The sequence below is a fragment of the Eutrigla gurnardus genome (genome assembly GCF_963514095.1).
Source record: "Eutrigla gurnardus genome assembly, chromosome: 13".
NCBI lineage: Eukaryota > Metazoa > Chordata > Actinopteri > Perciformes > Triglidae > Eutrigla > Eutrigla gurnardus.
In genome coordinates, this window is record NC_139936.1 from 22,075,634 (window position 1) to 22,090,786 (window position 15,153).

Genomic DNA, 15,153 nt, shown 5'->3' on the forward strand with positions numbered 1-15,153 from the left:
GCTGCCTGATGAGGAGTTTGAGCTGAGTCTGAGCTCTCTTTGCAGTCTCTCTCTCTCTCTCTGCTCAGATGTTGGGGTCGTCGTCCAGTTTGGTGAGGTCGGTGGCCGTCCCCATGAACATGCTGCGTCCGCGCTCCAGCCGACTCTTCTTGTCCGTCAGCCTGAAGGCCTCCATGAACTCGTCGATGTCGATGCTGCCGTCCTGGTTGCGGTCGATGGTGACGGCCAGGTCGGAGATGGTGTCCTCCGTGATCTCCATCTTTAGGTAGACGCTCAGCAGCTTCCATGTCTGCCGGAAGTCCTCGATGGTGATGAAGCCTGGGTGGAGGAGGAGGACGGATACCATTTAAAGATGAGAGTGGAAAAGCCGAGATTAGAGATTTAGTGTTGGAAACTGATGCTGATAGAGGAAAACGTGTGGGTGGTCAGTGGTGGGGGATGGGGAGGACAGTAGATCAGTGGATTAATCCTCGTCTTAACTGGGAAGGCCGTAACCCTATTTGGCCTGTTCTTCATGCTCCAGATTAACAGGCTCTCTATCTGGTCACAACACACACACACACACACACACACACACACACACAGCCCCGACACACTTTACGGACTGTCTCTCACTGGACTGTTGATGTGACTCTGTCATTTCATCAATGTGTTGACCAACACATTTTCTCCCAGAAAAAAAAACAAGCTAGACTGACATTTTCAGGTGGTAAACAACAGAATACGCTGAAGCAAGTGGTGTGTACAGATTATCCAGGAGTATCCATGTAACTGTATACAGTTATTTTACCTGAGTTATCGGTGTCTATGATTCTGAAGATGGTCTCCAAGGTGGAGCGGTGACGATACAGAGTCTCCAGCAGACTCTGGTCAATGTGCTGCAGGAAAACCAACAGCCAGTATGTTTTTTTCAGTTTGAGTGTGTCTGATCCAACTACACATTTGTTTGTAAAATATCCTTGAAACAGATGCTGGTATTTCTGTGACCTTCATGTATCTGCAGCAAGGTTAACTTACATCCACGTTGGATCCTTTGATGGCCAGCTCGTTGAACCAGTCGTGGTAGTCGATGGTGCCGTCAGCGGTCTTACTGGTGATCAGCTGATAGTGCAGCATCCTCCAGGGGAGACCGAGTCGCATCACACTCTCCACTGCAGACGCCCAGTCGCTCAGAGACACGTGACCTGGAGGAGGCAGTAATGTTGGAATGTTTTGAGTTCAGCCAAATTCTCCTCCAGCGCTGCGTTGCATCTAATCCGGTCAGTGAACACATTTACTTGAAATCAGCCAGCATCCTTGTTTCCCAAGCACATACTTAGTAAACAAGAAAGTTTGTCATGTCAGATGTTTAGATGTTTGCTTGTCAGAGGAAACTCAAGTATTGATGCAGATGTCATCTAACAAACACTAAGAGAGCAGCACAGAAACGGTTTATGTAAATGTTTAATATTGTCTGAAATTAACAGACTCAACCTCAAAAATAATAAATAAATCAATAAATCAACCTTCATTATGTGAGATGATGAAGCTTATTTCTTCATCTAAATCCACGATAAAAAAAATATACCAAGAAATCATAAAACATATTTTTTTAATCTTTTGACTAACACGCCTGATTGTAACCTTCTCCTCTCGTTCATACAAACAGGCAAAACTATCAGCTGTTAGAAATGCAGGCAAACTACTTGACGGTCCAGAATGAAGCAATGTTTGGAAGTAAATCTGTTTCAAGAGACCTAAAAGTGAGAAGCTGAATGACCTGAACAAAACTTAAAAACTTAACTAAAACTTAAAAACACTTTCTTGTTTCTTACTAAGTATGCACTTGAGAAACAAGGATGCTGGCTGGATTCCAGTAAACAGTTCAGCCCACGTTTAAAAGTTGGGAGCTCACATTTCTCTCGTCCTCTGAGGAATACGAGGGGGAGAGCACTAAGAAACACCTGATCTGCTAAAGAGTCTATGAACGTCACACAACACACCTGTGTTGTCGCTGTCGAACTTTTTGAAGGCACAGACGAGGTCAGATTTGTGTGAAAACAGCTGCTCGCGTAACACTTTGAGGGCTGAGCGCTCAGTTCGCCCGACGCTGCAGACACGACAACAACACATCACAGACAGTAAACGGGTTAAAGGCAGAACAGTGGGTTATCTAAAAAAAATCACAATCAGCTTTGCAATTGAATAGAATGGTATGTTCTTGTTTGGTCATTCGTCATTCTTGTTACATGAGAAGGCCACTCTCATGGTTGTACGTTAAATATGAAGCTACAGCCGGCTCTGTCCAAACGTAAACAAACAAAATATAAAGTCTATAATTTATGAGATTGAAAGTTTTGCAAGTTTTCTCTATTCTGTATAATGAACAAAAACAAGCAATGTGAGATGTCGTCTTCAGCTCTGGAAAGTATAAAAGGCAGTTTTCATTGTTTTCTGACAGAATCACAGGTTCCTGTTTTCTGGTGGTTGTTTCGTACCTCTGCCTCACAGTGAGCTCTCTGGTCATGCTGCTGGCCTGATACTGAATCAAATAAGGCACAAGGTCTGGACCCAACTTCACGTAGGCCCCCCTGTTGCTTCCCACATCGTAGTAATTGGAGGCGGAGAACAAAGTGAGGACCTGAGTGAGAAGAAAGAAGGGTTAAATGTTGGGGAAACATCGGAGCGCCCGCGTGCCGTTGGGGTCTGAACTCACCTTCCGGTTGTGGCAGAACTCGTAACCTTCCTGTTTACACTCGTGTGAGCGGATGATGAGTTGCAGGTTGTGTCTGTTCAGGAAGTCCTCGGTGACGTCTGGGCCCCAGTAGCAGCCTCCGCCCCGCACCTCGTTGGGCTCGCAGCCGTCCTGGGTCATCGGGTCGCTCCACAGCAGGTCCAGAATCTGCCGACCCACAGCAAAGATTTCACTTAAACCTTCTGATTTTTTAGTGGAAAAAATGAAACAAACAAGAATGATCTCAACATGATAAGCAGTCCTTTAAAGTACTCCGAAAAAACGGATATAAGAACATGTGATCGAAAGCTCCATAACATTAAGTAAGGGACGATTTTTCACTGGAAGAACGAAAACATACTTCTGTGATCTCTAATTCTGAAGCCTTTTAAATGTATTAAATAATGTAGTTATTTAAAAAGTCAACTCTGAGTTGTTTACAGTGATGAGACCACAGACTACAGCCTGGACTTAAGGCGGTGACGGTGGTGAACTCTGGCGGGGGATTAATGACGCTGTGGATTACAGAAGGTTAAAACCAACGCAGGCAACAATCCCAAGCAGGTGAGTGTGTCATATTTGATGCTGAAACTATTTGTTGTTTGTTTTACAGAAGATTAATCTGCAAATAGTTTGGCTATTGTCTTCAATGTGATTACTTTTAGCAACATAGAGGACAACCAGCACGTTATCCATCTCCTCAGAGGTTTCATCAGTTAGGATCCTTTTAGTTAAAGTGATTTTATCAAATTTTTTCAGAATCATCATCATCACTGTGTTTTATTTTGTACTTTAAAAGCAGCATCAGAGTTTGGATCAAAGTAAAGAGCAGCACTGATGTGGTCCTTCACGACACTGAGAAAATGAAAATGAAAAGGAAGCTGTGGGATCAGTTGGGTTTTTAGGAAACAAATAAGTAGAATAAATATGGGAACAAACACCTGGGCTCACTACTCATTCATCACCTGCTTCCACTCGTCGTTGGCATTTTGACTTTTGACCGACTCGCGGGAGGCGGACAGATTTGTGTCATTTTCTGGTTTGCCGCTTCCTGGGAGGCAAATGGACTGTTTCCGCCGGGAGATCTCCACATCGTCCACTGTGTTCACTTTGATCCGGTTGGAGAAGTCCTGCAGCGAGCGGCTCTGGAAGATGTCACGGGCCAGGGGTTTGGGAAACGTGAGGGAGGGCCGGCGCTGGAGGAGCTTGTTGGGGGACCAGACGTCCTCGTCCACGTCCGAGTCGATGGACAACCCCGCTGAGGTCTGGTGTCTCTTCTTTGGGGGCCTCAGGGCTGAAACATACTAATTCAAACAAAGACACAGCAGAGATGTGAGAACATTTCAAAATAATTGATACAAAATAAAAGTGAACGTAGCTGAATTTGACGGCTCACTTTGTGTCTGTCCACTCTGGCGAGGAGGCCGAGGTCCGTGGAGTCGGAGATCCCTCCGTGGAGCACCAGCACCTTCTGGTCGATCACCGTCGCTAATGGCAACCAGCTGAAAATCTTCTGCAGCAGCTTCAGGATCCGTTTGCCGTGCATCTGAGGACAAAAAGAAATGACTTTCTTCAGCCTCCTCTTTAAGTTTCTACTCTTGTTCAGGTAAACATTTCTGCCATTTTTCCTTTTATTTATTTGAATGATTTTATTATATGCTTTTATTTTATTTGCCATGAAACAAGTCAGTATTTTATTCCTAATAGTAGATGATTTTGTTGTGCATGTACTTTCATTGTCCCTTCTCTGTTCTATATCCATTCAGAACAACAACTAACTTCTAAACTGGGATTTATGTAAATCGTGTCAAAGGAAAGCACATTATGCAGAAAATGTAATTTCCTAAAATTTAAATTTAAACTATTTTGCTGGTAAGAATCACTGATCCAGTATTGTATTATATGGATACAGTTTGTCTTGATAGGGTTGTTGCAGATTGTGGCTCAAGTTTAAAGATGTTGTTTCGTGAGTTTGATGCCTCACAAATGTTTTGTGTTTGATGACTAACTTTTCAATGATATGATTGCTGGCGTAGCAGGAATTCAAACTTCCATCTAAAAAAAGACAGTGACTCTAAAACACCTTTGGACCACCTGGTTCTGACTCACCAGAAGCTAACAGAAGTAACCTCTGAGCTGTGAGGAGTGACCAGTAATGTATTGGGAGGGAAACTGGTCTATATTCAGCTATGTAGGCACAGGTGACTGAAACCAATTTAAATGTGCAGTGTGTTGAGGTTTGTATGATGATATAAACATACCTTGTATTTAGTCAACACCTCCTTTGTGAAGCCGTACCTACGTCAGCCAGAGAAACGCAACAGTTAGAAATGTCGTTTTTGGGGGGTTGTTTTAGCTTCACTGTCCCTCCAGTTGGATGTAGTTTTACCTCAAGTTGACGATGTGATCCTCGTGGTTTCCTCTGTTGAGGTAGACTTCACTCGGATACACGAGCATGAATGAAAACAGGATGATGAGGATCTCAATGGAGTCTTTGCCTCGGTCCACGAAGTCCCCGTTAAACACATAAGGCTTCTCCAGGGACGGCATGTCATTCTGTCATGCAAACAAATATAAAGCCGTGCTAAATGCAGTCTGAATGTAAACACATGAGAGGTCGCAGCTCAGAGACGGAAAGCACAGATCATTGCAGCTAAACGTCTTTTTAAAGCCAAATACTAACGTTTAGAAGGGACACAATGTTGACAATTGGTTAAATGTTAAAGAATGTCAAACATTTCCTGATTTAAGCTTCTCAAATTTAATAAGTTGCTGTTTTTCAATTAAACAGAGTTTTTGGAGTTCAGGTCAGAAAAAAAAAAAAAAAAACATTTGAAGAGACCTTAGTGTTTTCAGTATTTTTGAAATTTGGTGGACTAAACAATCAAACAAATCAATAATTAAAATGAAAAACAAATGGAAAAAAATAGATGAAATCTGCACCTTGTAGAAAATCAGCAGCAGGTCTTCCAGTTGTCCGTGCAAATCACCTGAAATGAAGAAGAGATATGTAGATTAAATGAAAAGAAGCTACTCTTCTATCAGAAAGTGCTATTGTTGTAAATACTATAAATGATCAGATATATTCATGTTTAAAAAATGTTGTACAGATAAATATCCCTCACAATTTACAAGAGCATAGTTTGATGTTCTGTCCCAAAAACAGTCCAAAGTCCCAAAAGACTCCAGGAACCCAGCAGATATTCACAACGTAGACGCTGGATCCATAAGTTCAGTCATTTGCCACCAGGATAAATCGGTAAAACCAACGGTTTTTTTCACACTCACCACAAATGGTGATTTCTTTGCTGTGGCAGGTGGAGATGCGGTTGATGTTGGGCAGCATCCGGAGGTGTTTCCACGTCTCAACCAGCAGCTGGAGGACGAAGCGTGAGTGCAGCTGCTGCTGGGAGACAGACTCGTCAGGAAGGAGGCTTCCACACATGAACAGGTACGTGTGTGAGGGTTTGGAAAATCCTGTGATCCTTGCTTTTTTTGTCAAATGAATGATACATTCTAATTAAAATATTGCTTTTCAATCTAAAGCAGCAGCATTGGCTTCATTTACCGACGATGCAGTTGGTTTGTTGTTGTAGAAAATTCTACGAAACACTGAAAGACCCCTTTCATACACATTTACTTTTGGAGAAAAATATACAGTCGGCTACATATTAAAGATGTGTGTTGTGGATCTGAGACCTGCTTTATCCACAATGCAAATATCAACAGTGGAGTAGATGTCTCCGTTAGGTTGATATCTTGCTATCATGCTTTTGAAACTCATTTACAGTAAAAACCGAATAGTTGTGCCTTTCTGTTTCTGTCTGATTTGAGTTAAGCATCAGAATTAAAGATGCTGGCCGTGTTATTTCCTCCGGTCTGTGGAGTGAAATAGAGACAGGAGCATCAGCTGAGACTGAGGCCTTTAAAGACCGTGCACCCACTTTCTTGTTCCTGAAGGCCTCCACCAGCCCGACCACCTGCTCCACCGTCAGAGGGAAGGTGAGGTGAGGTCCCGAGTAAATCTCTGGCACCTCGATGTTCTTGTAGCAGAAGAACCTCTCCCACTCTGTGTCCTGACAGACATCGTTCTCCCTGAAGATGTGCGAGATCAAATTCCCTGGAAGGAAGCACGAGACGACAGCTGAGACTCAAAGAGATTCAGGAAATTCCTCAGCGATTTAGTTTGTCGGCTGAAATCAAAACCCCTTACGTTCATTGCTTGCGGGCGTGAAATTGTCCATGAGGTAGCCGAGGAAGTTATAAAGCTGCACGGGGGAAGGAGACGTGAGAGTTGAGCTGTTATGTTTTTGATATCACTCGACAGCAAGCATGCAGAATGTGTGCTGGTGGTGTCTCACCTTTATCTGAGCCTGCTCTCCGGAGTATTCGAGGGACTGGAAGATGTGCCAGGTGTACCTCCGTCTCATCTCTGTGCGGGCCACGTACTGACGGTACCATCGCTGGATCAGGACGGCAGATTTTATAGCTGAAACAGGCGGTCAGAACATGTGGATCACTGCAGAGATGCACCTCTTCACAACAGCGGATTTTCCTCCAAACTCTCAGGGGAATCACACTGCGATGACATGCCATTCCATCATCCCTCATCTTTTCACAAGACATTTTTTTGACTGGTATAAATATATATATGCACTTCATTCAACACAACAACAAGGTGAGATGGCTTACTTGTGACGGCTGCATGGAGCAGAGCAGAAAGATGACAAGAAGAAATGGATGAATGCATTAATACAAAGGTTAAACGTTCTACACGGCCGTATCAGTCCACGTTTGAAGCGTCGCCGTTACCTTTTCCAGAGGATTTGTGAAACTGGTTGGACTTTGTGACGCCACATCCCATGACTGTTCCTGTTCAGAGCAACATACAAGCATCACATCAGCTAGGAGCTTCTGGATTATGCTTATGGGTCTTGTTGACACAACACATATCCGATGCTTTCTGACATTTCAGCGTCCCAAATCGCCCCCACCCACACACACACACACACACACACACACACACACACACACACACACACACACACACACACACACACACACACACACACACACACACACACACACACACACACACACACACACACACACACACACCGTGAGTCAACTACAGCCTATAAGAAGGCCATTCATTCACAGAAGTTAAGCAGCAGGGGAGCTGAGGCTGGAGGACATTCAACCTTTTAATCCCGTTATCTGCAGGTTCACTCCTGTGATTGGCCTCAATCCCGCAGCACTGCTGTGATCTGAATTCTACGAAGGCATTTACGAAGCAGTCAACGAAACAAATTTGGTTAAATTAAATTAAATTACCGGTAAATAAAGTGCATCTGTTGTTTTAACAAATAATGCCTACATTTTTGTGTACAAAAATCAATAAAAAATTGATAATTTAAATCTGAACATGTTTCACTGAATTGTGAATGGCTAGTTTTGACTTCCATAAAAGGACCAGATGGGTGTCACATGTAAAGATACGTAGCAGCAGGCCACAGTGGAGATCAAAATCACGACTTGGTTATCCCAAGACAACTGTACCGTCTAAAATACACAAGGGGAAGCACTTGAATCAGCTCAAGAACATGGACCTGTTACAGATTGTACCTTCTGTCAAGATCAGAAATCTAAACCATCCACTCTTCTATTGGTTACTCTCCTATGAAATCATTTAAATCAGCAGTTTACTTACGTGGTCACCTCCTCTTTACAGTCACCAGTTCCCAAGTTGTTTGGCTCCAAGTTTGAACGAGTCTCTAAACAGCCATTTGCTGAGTTTCATCCTCCGCCAGGATCAGGTCAAGAACTGCAGGGTTTCAGGTCAGACTGGTCGTCATAGTCCTGTAGGTGCATGAACGACAGCAGCACCCAGCAACTCACAACAGAGGCCCCATGAATGAAGCTGGTTTAGTGTTGAGTCCCTCGGTGTGATGTGATCGTATAATCAAGGCACGGGGCCACAAGTGGATTACTTGAGCTAATGACTTGATGCGACTCAACTGGTCTTTTTATAGGAAGATGGCAAAGTGCAGAGGAGGGAAAGGAGGAGGAGAGGGAGGCCGGGTCTAGTTATTAATTACAGGGGCTGTGTGGTGGGTGTGATATCCCACCGGATATCTTGCCCGTGTTTCATTTGCAGTGCTGAAATGATCTGATATAATAAAAAAAATAATTAAAAAAATAAAATAAAAATGTCATGGCATAGCCCAATATCCCCAAACCAAGTTATGTTGCCCTACTCATTTCAGTAATATCTTAAACTTATTGAATATTTAATTTAATAATTCAGCAGTGTAGTTTTTGTAGTTGTTTGTTTCTGTTTCCTTTCAGCCAATGCAAAACTAATAGACTCAAACAGTCCCACCTAATGTATGCATATCCACACAGGTGATAAGTAAATAAGCAATCAGTTATTATGCATTAAATGTCAGAGGACATTATGGCAATGCACATCTAGTGATACCAGTTTGGTCTTTAACTGTTTTATCTTCTTTAAAAAAAATAAATAGATACATGGAAAGCAAACACGGGTTTGAGAAGCTGGACCCTGTAAATATGGTGTATTTCCATCGGAACGAATCGTTTGTCGCCGATAAGCAGCTGCTTTCTGACGCACAGCTAGCATACCTGTAAGGATATACAGTAGCTTACATTGCATGCTTCAGCTAACATATTTGCCGGGCGCTAATTTCACGATAAAGTATTTTTGGATGCAGTTTTTTAGTCGCTACGACATTTTTTGGAAGGCTCATGTAATGCCATCCTTTGTCATCCAAACAACATGTTTCAATCCACCTTACATACACAAAAACCATAACTTTTGGAAACCGTTCCTTTACAAACATACCTGAACGCCACCGCTCTTGAACGTATCCCTACAGAACATGTATGGCGGAGGTGAGTAGGCTAATGTTTGGTTTGTTGGTCAGCTAGCAACTTTTAACAGCTAAAAAAGAGCCGTCCTCTCTTTTACATGGATAAAAATGAATGCCGAACTGTCGTGTTTGGGGTAAATGTGGGGAAATGCACGTTGCTCCGCATGTTGTTGACCTAAGTACCTTCAAGAAAGGTGTTATGTTTGAGTTGCTCCAAAACAGGGTTGAATCTGGTTAGATTGGACGGATCTGATCCGATCTAATAAACTGGCAGTGTCACTCTGACAGGTTTTTTTAGGGCGAACAACCTATTTAAAACGAAGAGGAAATAATATTTTTATGAAGGTTACACTGTTGATTTTGTTTTAGTTGAAACAGTTAAAGAGAGCTGATTATTCAACTTTATAGTCATTATGGAGGCAGCTGTAGTTCGTCATAAGCATCAATATAGGAACATTATTATTTTTGTACTACCAACCTGTGCATTGGAAAGTAGCCTTATATCCATAGGGCGTTATTTTCCAACACTAATTCATTTTCCACACTGGTAGTCAAACCAGGGACCTCATAATAGTGTGCACTGTGGTCCATTTTAAAATGAGGTTTTGAGGACTGATATTGAACGGTGTATGTTGTCTTAATCTAAAGCAGAACCGGGTGATATAGTGAGAAATGTTTGAAACCTTTTTCTGGGAAGGGTGTTTGGTAGAACAGTATGACAGTTTTCCTTTTAGGCTCATTTCATGCTTCTGAGCTATTAAAACTGTGCAGCCGTATATGATCATTACTTTGGAAGAACTTTGCCTCAGGGAATCATTAAAACAGCAGACACAAAATCCTTCTTTACCCCACTGAAGTAAAACATAACATGAACTGCCTTTTTGTCTTAAGTGTCAGGAAAAGAGCAAATGAACCAGGTTGTAGTTGAATATAAAGCGACCTTTGACCTGCAATTAAAGGTTATGGAAGTTTTAGTGTAGCGCTCATCGCATGGTTAGTAGTCGTACTACTGTTTGTTCTGTTCAAGCTTGTAGAACTCGCATACGTAAAGAATTAGTAGTTCAAAGGTTTGAATATGCTTAATTATGGTTGGGAATATTACCTTCCAGCTATTAATTTTATATTGTATAGAAATCACTTAAATCAAGTGATGCAATGCAACAACAAGGCAATTGAGAGGGATGAGCATCTGACGTAAGATGTGTGATGAAATAATGACATGTATAAAATGAACACAAGGCCGATAGAAAGCCAATTACAGCAAGTTGTTATGCTCAGCTGCGGTTACGACATGTGGTTACGACATGCAACATGTGGCTCCAAGTTGACCAGAATGACCCCGAACATAGCAGCTACGGTATAAACTACCAACAAACACGTTCTCAGAATAATTTCCTCACCAACATCCAATCATAACAACAGTATCTGATTGAGAACATCTGACCAACAAGCTTGTTATCCTCTCCACAGCTGCAGAAATGATCCATTTGGCTCAGTGCGCATGCAACAAAAACACCCAGTGTTGTTTCTCCTCACCTTATCAAAAGACTGAGCTTGGACCAGAATATAGGAAGAACTTAACTCAGTCTTTGTACACATATTAAAATGGCTTGTCACTCAGTTTGAGATTTAGGTCTGAAATGATGATTATAAAATGATGACACACACTTTAAAATGTCCATGATGTAACCTCTTCGGAGTGTTTCTGTTTAATCGGTGACTAATATACAAACAAAGATTCAGTGTAACTTTATTTTAAACACAAAATCCATCAGATGACAAACATAAAGTCTTCGGATAGAGTTTCTTTATTGCACCATAATAATCATCTTTTTACACTTGGATGGAAAAGAGGGAGGTAACTTCCCCCGCAGTGGCTTTGAGGGTTGAGAGCATTCAGCACTTGGTCCATTGATAAGCTCCAGCCCTGCCTGAGCTCTCTGTGTGCCAGAGTTTGAGGATGAAGATCGCCGTGCTGGGAGCCACCGGGCAGACGGGACAGTATCTGGTCAACCAGGCGCTGCAGCAGGGTCACATGGTCACCGCCATCGTCAGAAACCCAGGAAAACTCGCCGTGCATCATGATAATCTCAAGGTAACGTTTGCTTTGCCTCGGTCGTTTTGTTGTGCCCGCATGTTCAAAGTTCACTCAGTTTGATGTCGCATAACAAACGTTTTATTGGCTCCAGATGAGGGCTGTGTGGTCCAATCTGAAGTACTGCACGTTTCTGAACTGGAGCCACTAATGTTGAATGTTTAACATCTGGGTGTGATACTGTGCATACAGCAGCGCAGATACTAATGTAGATTTAAATGCACTGCAAAGGTAAACCTGCTGTTGAACTATATGTTTTATTATCGTCAACAAATCCCATGAAAAGACCAAAACCATAAGTGGATTATATATTAACAGATATCACCTGATGAATTTGATTCTTCTGCGCCTCAGCTCCACATTTAAATTAGATTAAACAACACTTACCTTCTGTGTGAGCAGTGGCACTGTACAATTCAACATACAGCTGCTGTAAATCCTCACTGTAGTACAAACAGCTGCAGCTGAAAATAGTCCCCACAAATACTTGTTTTTATTTGATGATATCCAAAAAGGATTGCATTGTATGTAAAGTGCTACAACAAATAAGGATATAAGGTAATGATAATATACATATACAATATAATAATGTGTTGCATAGTACTTCATCTCAAAAACATGTTGTGTAGTAGAAAAGCATGTGTTTAGATGGTTCGAAAAATCTTTAAAAGTGACCCTTACTTTGAGAATACAAGAATATAACTGGAAGAAAATGACAGTAAAAAGGACATGAAGTTTAGAACAACAGACAAACCATTCATTCTTCATATGAATGCATCAATTAGAAATCCTGCCATTTGAAATGCATCATTTGTTAAAATCAATCCATGAATTAGCTCTGGCTTCGGCCCTGAATGAATAGAAAACACTTGAATGTGAAGTCAACTCACCAACGAAGTAAAACCCATTATTCACGTCTGCTGCCATCAGGTGGTGGAGGCTGATATTTTCTCAGCAGACAGCATGAAATCTCACTTCAAGGGACAGGATGTGATCATGTCCTGCCTCGGCTTCCCGGCCTCCTTCTTCTCGGCGGTGACGGGCTACACGTTGTCCATGAACAGCGTGCTCAGCGCCATGCGAGAGGCCCGGGTCAACAGGGTCATCGTCATGACCTCCTGGTACACTGAGCGTGAGTACACATACATACACAATACAATACAATTCCCCAAAATGTAATTATCCTGCCGTCTGTGATTTATGCAGTGATGAAAGATGTCCGTGTGTAATTAACTCTCTGTGAACCAACTGTTCCTGTTTAACTCATCATCTAGTCCTGCTCAATGTGTTAAGTGTCCTGAGATGACTTCTGTTGTGATTTGACACTATAAATACAATTGAATTGAATTGAATCAGGATGACTCACCACAACCTACAGATGCCAACGTTGACTAAATGGCTCCCAGTCAAAAATGTGAAACATGTCAAACTTATACGTGAACCTTGTTGAACCTTTGGCTTGTTGCTGAAATGCATTGGTGTATTGACGCTGTTTTTATAGAATTTGATATCGGTAAATAGCTCCTCCTTTTGTTACTCATGATTATCTCAAATAACAAATCATTACATTCTGTATCTTAATTTCTAATTCTGAATTTGAAGCATTAAGTGCTACAATAAAAAAAGGCTCCCAGTAATGAAATATAAGTTATTTTAAGTATTTTTCCAGATATGCTTTAGTGCTATGAACACCTGGAAATATTACTTTAAAATTCAATAAAGTTCTGATTCTGTGTAAAAACTGGTCTTCACATGGAAGGAATGTTAGCAGAATGGAAAGTTATGTCCGTGCACATTTTTTTGTAAATGTAAAATGTTTTTTTTTTCTTAGCCAACTCTGGAACGCAGTCATCTTATCTCATCCGGTTCCTCCTGCTCCCGATGATCCGTAGCGTTCTGACCAACATGCATGAGATGGAGCAGTCTCTGGTCAAGACCGAGGACATCAACTGGACCGTGGTCCGCCCACCTGGTCTGAAGAACCTGCCGGCCTCAGGTAAAAGCAGACGAGCAGTGGTCAAAAGGGGCAGAAACAAACCTAGAAACCCAAGTGTTTGGGAGGCCCTTTGGCCTCAGGATCTATTTTGACATAGTTCAGCCTTATGACCATGAAGTCTCATTACTTAGTACATGCGAATGAATGGGCCTAATTTTTTTCCAGCACTATTTCTTCCCTCGTGGTTGTAGCATGTGTCCCCTGCCTTTCACTGAATCGCCCAATAAAAATGCTGTTTTCTTCTCTCTATCCTCTACAGCTCAAGAGTTTTTGACCCATGAGGGATACTTTGTGCCCAACGGCAGCGGTCAGCCTGCAGGCAGCGCAGTGGGAAGAGGAGACGTGGCTCGCTTCATGCTCTCTCTACTCAACAGCAACGCCTGGGTCAAGAGGGGAGTCGCCATGACGACCAAATGAGAAATAAGAAGCCAACGTTGCCATTAATGAACTGTCAGTTCACCCGAAGTACAAAAAAATATATATTTATCAACAAATCTGAGGCCATCTTTCTTAAATTGTCTCGGTGTCAGCCTTTGAGATTTCTTGCTTTTTTTGTCTTGGATTTACAATTTTTATGTTTTTTATTCACTCTCACTGCTCTGGTCAACCTTGTGTCAAATCAACCAACATGGGCTGCAGAGATCATGGAGGAACGCTTGTTTTCCTCATCCTGGGAGTTGGCAGGCTCAGGGAGGAGCAGTTTATAGATGTAGAGACCAGAGAAAACCTGTTTTTCATAATATGGGACCTTTAAATGATCAAAAAATCTGCAAAATCTCTTTTCACACATCAGAAGAAACAGTGAATTATGCATTCTAAGCAAAACTATCTTCATGGGTAGATACCACTCGAGTGGAAGAAAGAAAAAGTTTCCTTTTCTATTTGGGTTGAACTGGCCCTTTATCAAAACGTCTGTGTACTGCCTGACTTCACAGTCCACCACTAGATACAGCAGTATGAATGGATTATGTGGCCTAATCTGATGAATGTCGTTTTATTTAGCCTTGTTTGACATTTGTACCTTTTTAAGGTTGGAAAACCGTCATCAATATGATTACATTTTAATTATGTTGTTCTTTCTACCACCAGTGTGTGAATTGAGCCAAATGAGAGAACAACATTTCCATATGCTCTTTACTTACAGCTACTGTTGCACCATGTATTCACATGAGTACTTTATATCCAAATATGCACTGTATCAGTTCTGTACAATAAACATACAGCAGTGAAACTGATCAAGGATCATTTGTGCAACTTTTGTGCTTGTTGACCTCATGAGTCAGAAGGTTTGGGATAAGTTACGTGTTTCTGTACGCAGCACTCGCAAAGCTGTGATGTAAAATCCTGTAAGCCCAAGACACCCGGCTGGCTTTGATCCAAGAGGTCAGGGTGTGTCTGGAGTGCAAAATGCTGAGAAGCACAGACAGAGTCTTTATGCATGGTTCAAACAAAAACG

At 42.0% G+C, this 15,153-nt stretch overlaps 2 protein-coding genes across 2 annotated transcripts; one reads left to right on the plus strand and one right to left on the minus strand.

Moving 5' to 3' along the window:
* ppef2a (protein phosphatase with EF-hand domain 2a) lies at nucleotides 1–8,869 on the minus strand. Its single transcript, XM_084024944.1, has 17 exons — nucleotides 8,424–8,869; nucleotides 7,526–7,585; nucleotides 7,075–7,202; nucleotides 6,927–6,981; nucleotides 6,658–6,833; nucleotides 6,002–6,116; nucleotides 5,657–5,703; nucleotides 5,103–5,269; nucleotides 4,975–5,011; nucleotides 4,110–4,259; nucleotides 3,679–4,017; nucleotides 2,696–2,881; nucleotides 2,478–2,620; nucleotides 1,983–2,089; nucleotides 1,018–1,184; nucleotides 791–878; nucleotides 1–318 (listed from the first exon to the last, which is right to left on the minus strand). Exons 2-17 carry the CDS (start codon nucleotides 7,575–7,577, stop codon nucleotides 65–67), a joined length of 2,211 nt encoding a protein of 736 aa, XP_083881070.1. The 5' UTR covers nucleotides 7,578–7,585; nucleotides 8,424–8,869; the 3' UTR covers nucleotides 1–64.
* Nucleotides 8,870–11,514: 2,645 nt separating this feature from the next.
* LOC311022787 (flavin reductase (NADPH)-like) lies at nucleotides 11,515–14,932 on the plus strand. Its single transcript, XM_084024338.1, has 4 exons — nucleotides 11,515–11,701; nucleotides 12,632–12,833; nucleotides 13,533–13,697; nucleotides 13,957–14,932. The coding sequence occupies exons 1-4, from the start codon at nucleotides 11,567–11,569 to the stop codon at nucleotides 14,112–14,114; spliced, it is 660 nt and encodes a 219-aa protein (XP_083880464.1). The 5' UTR covers nucleotides 11,515–11,566; the 3' UTR covers nucleotides 14,115–14,932.
* The last annotated feature ends 221 nt before the right edge of the window (nucleotides 14,933–15,153 follow it).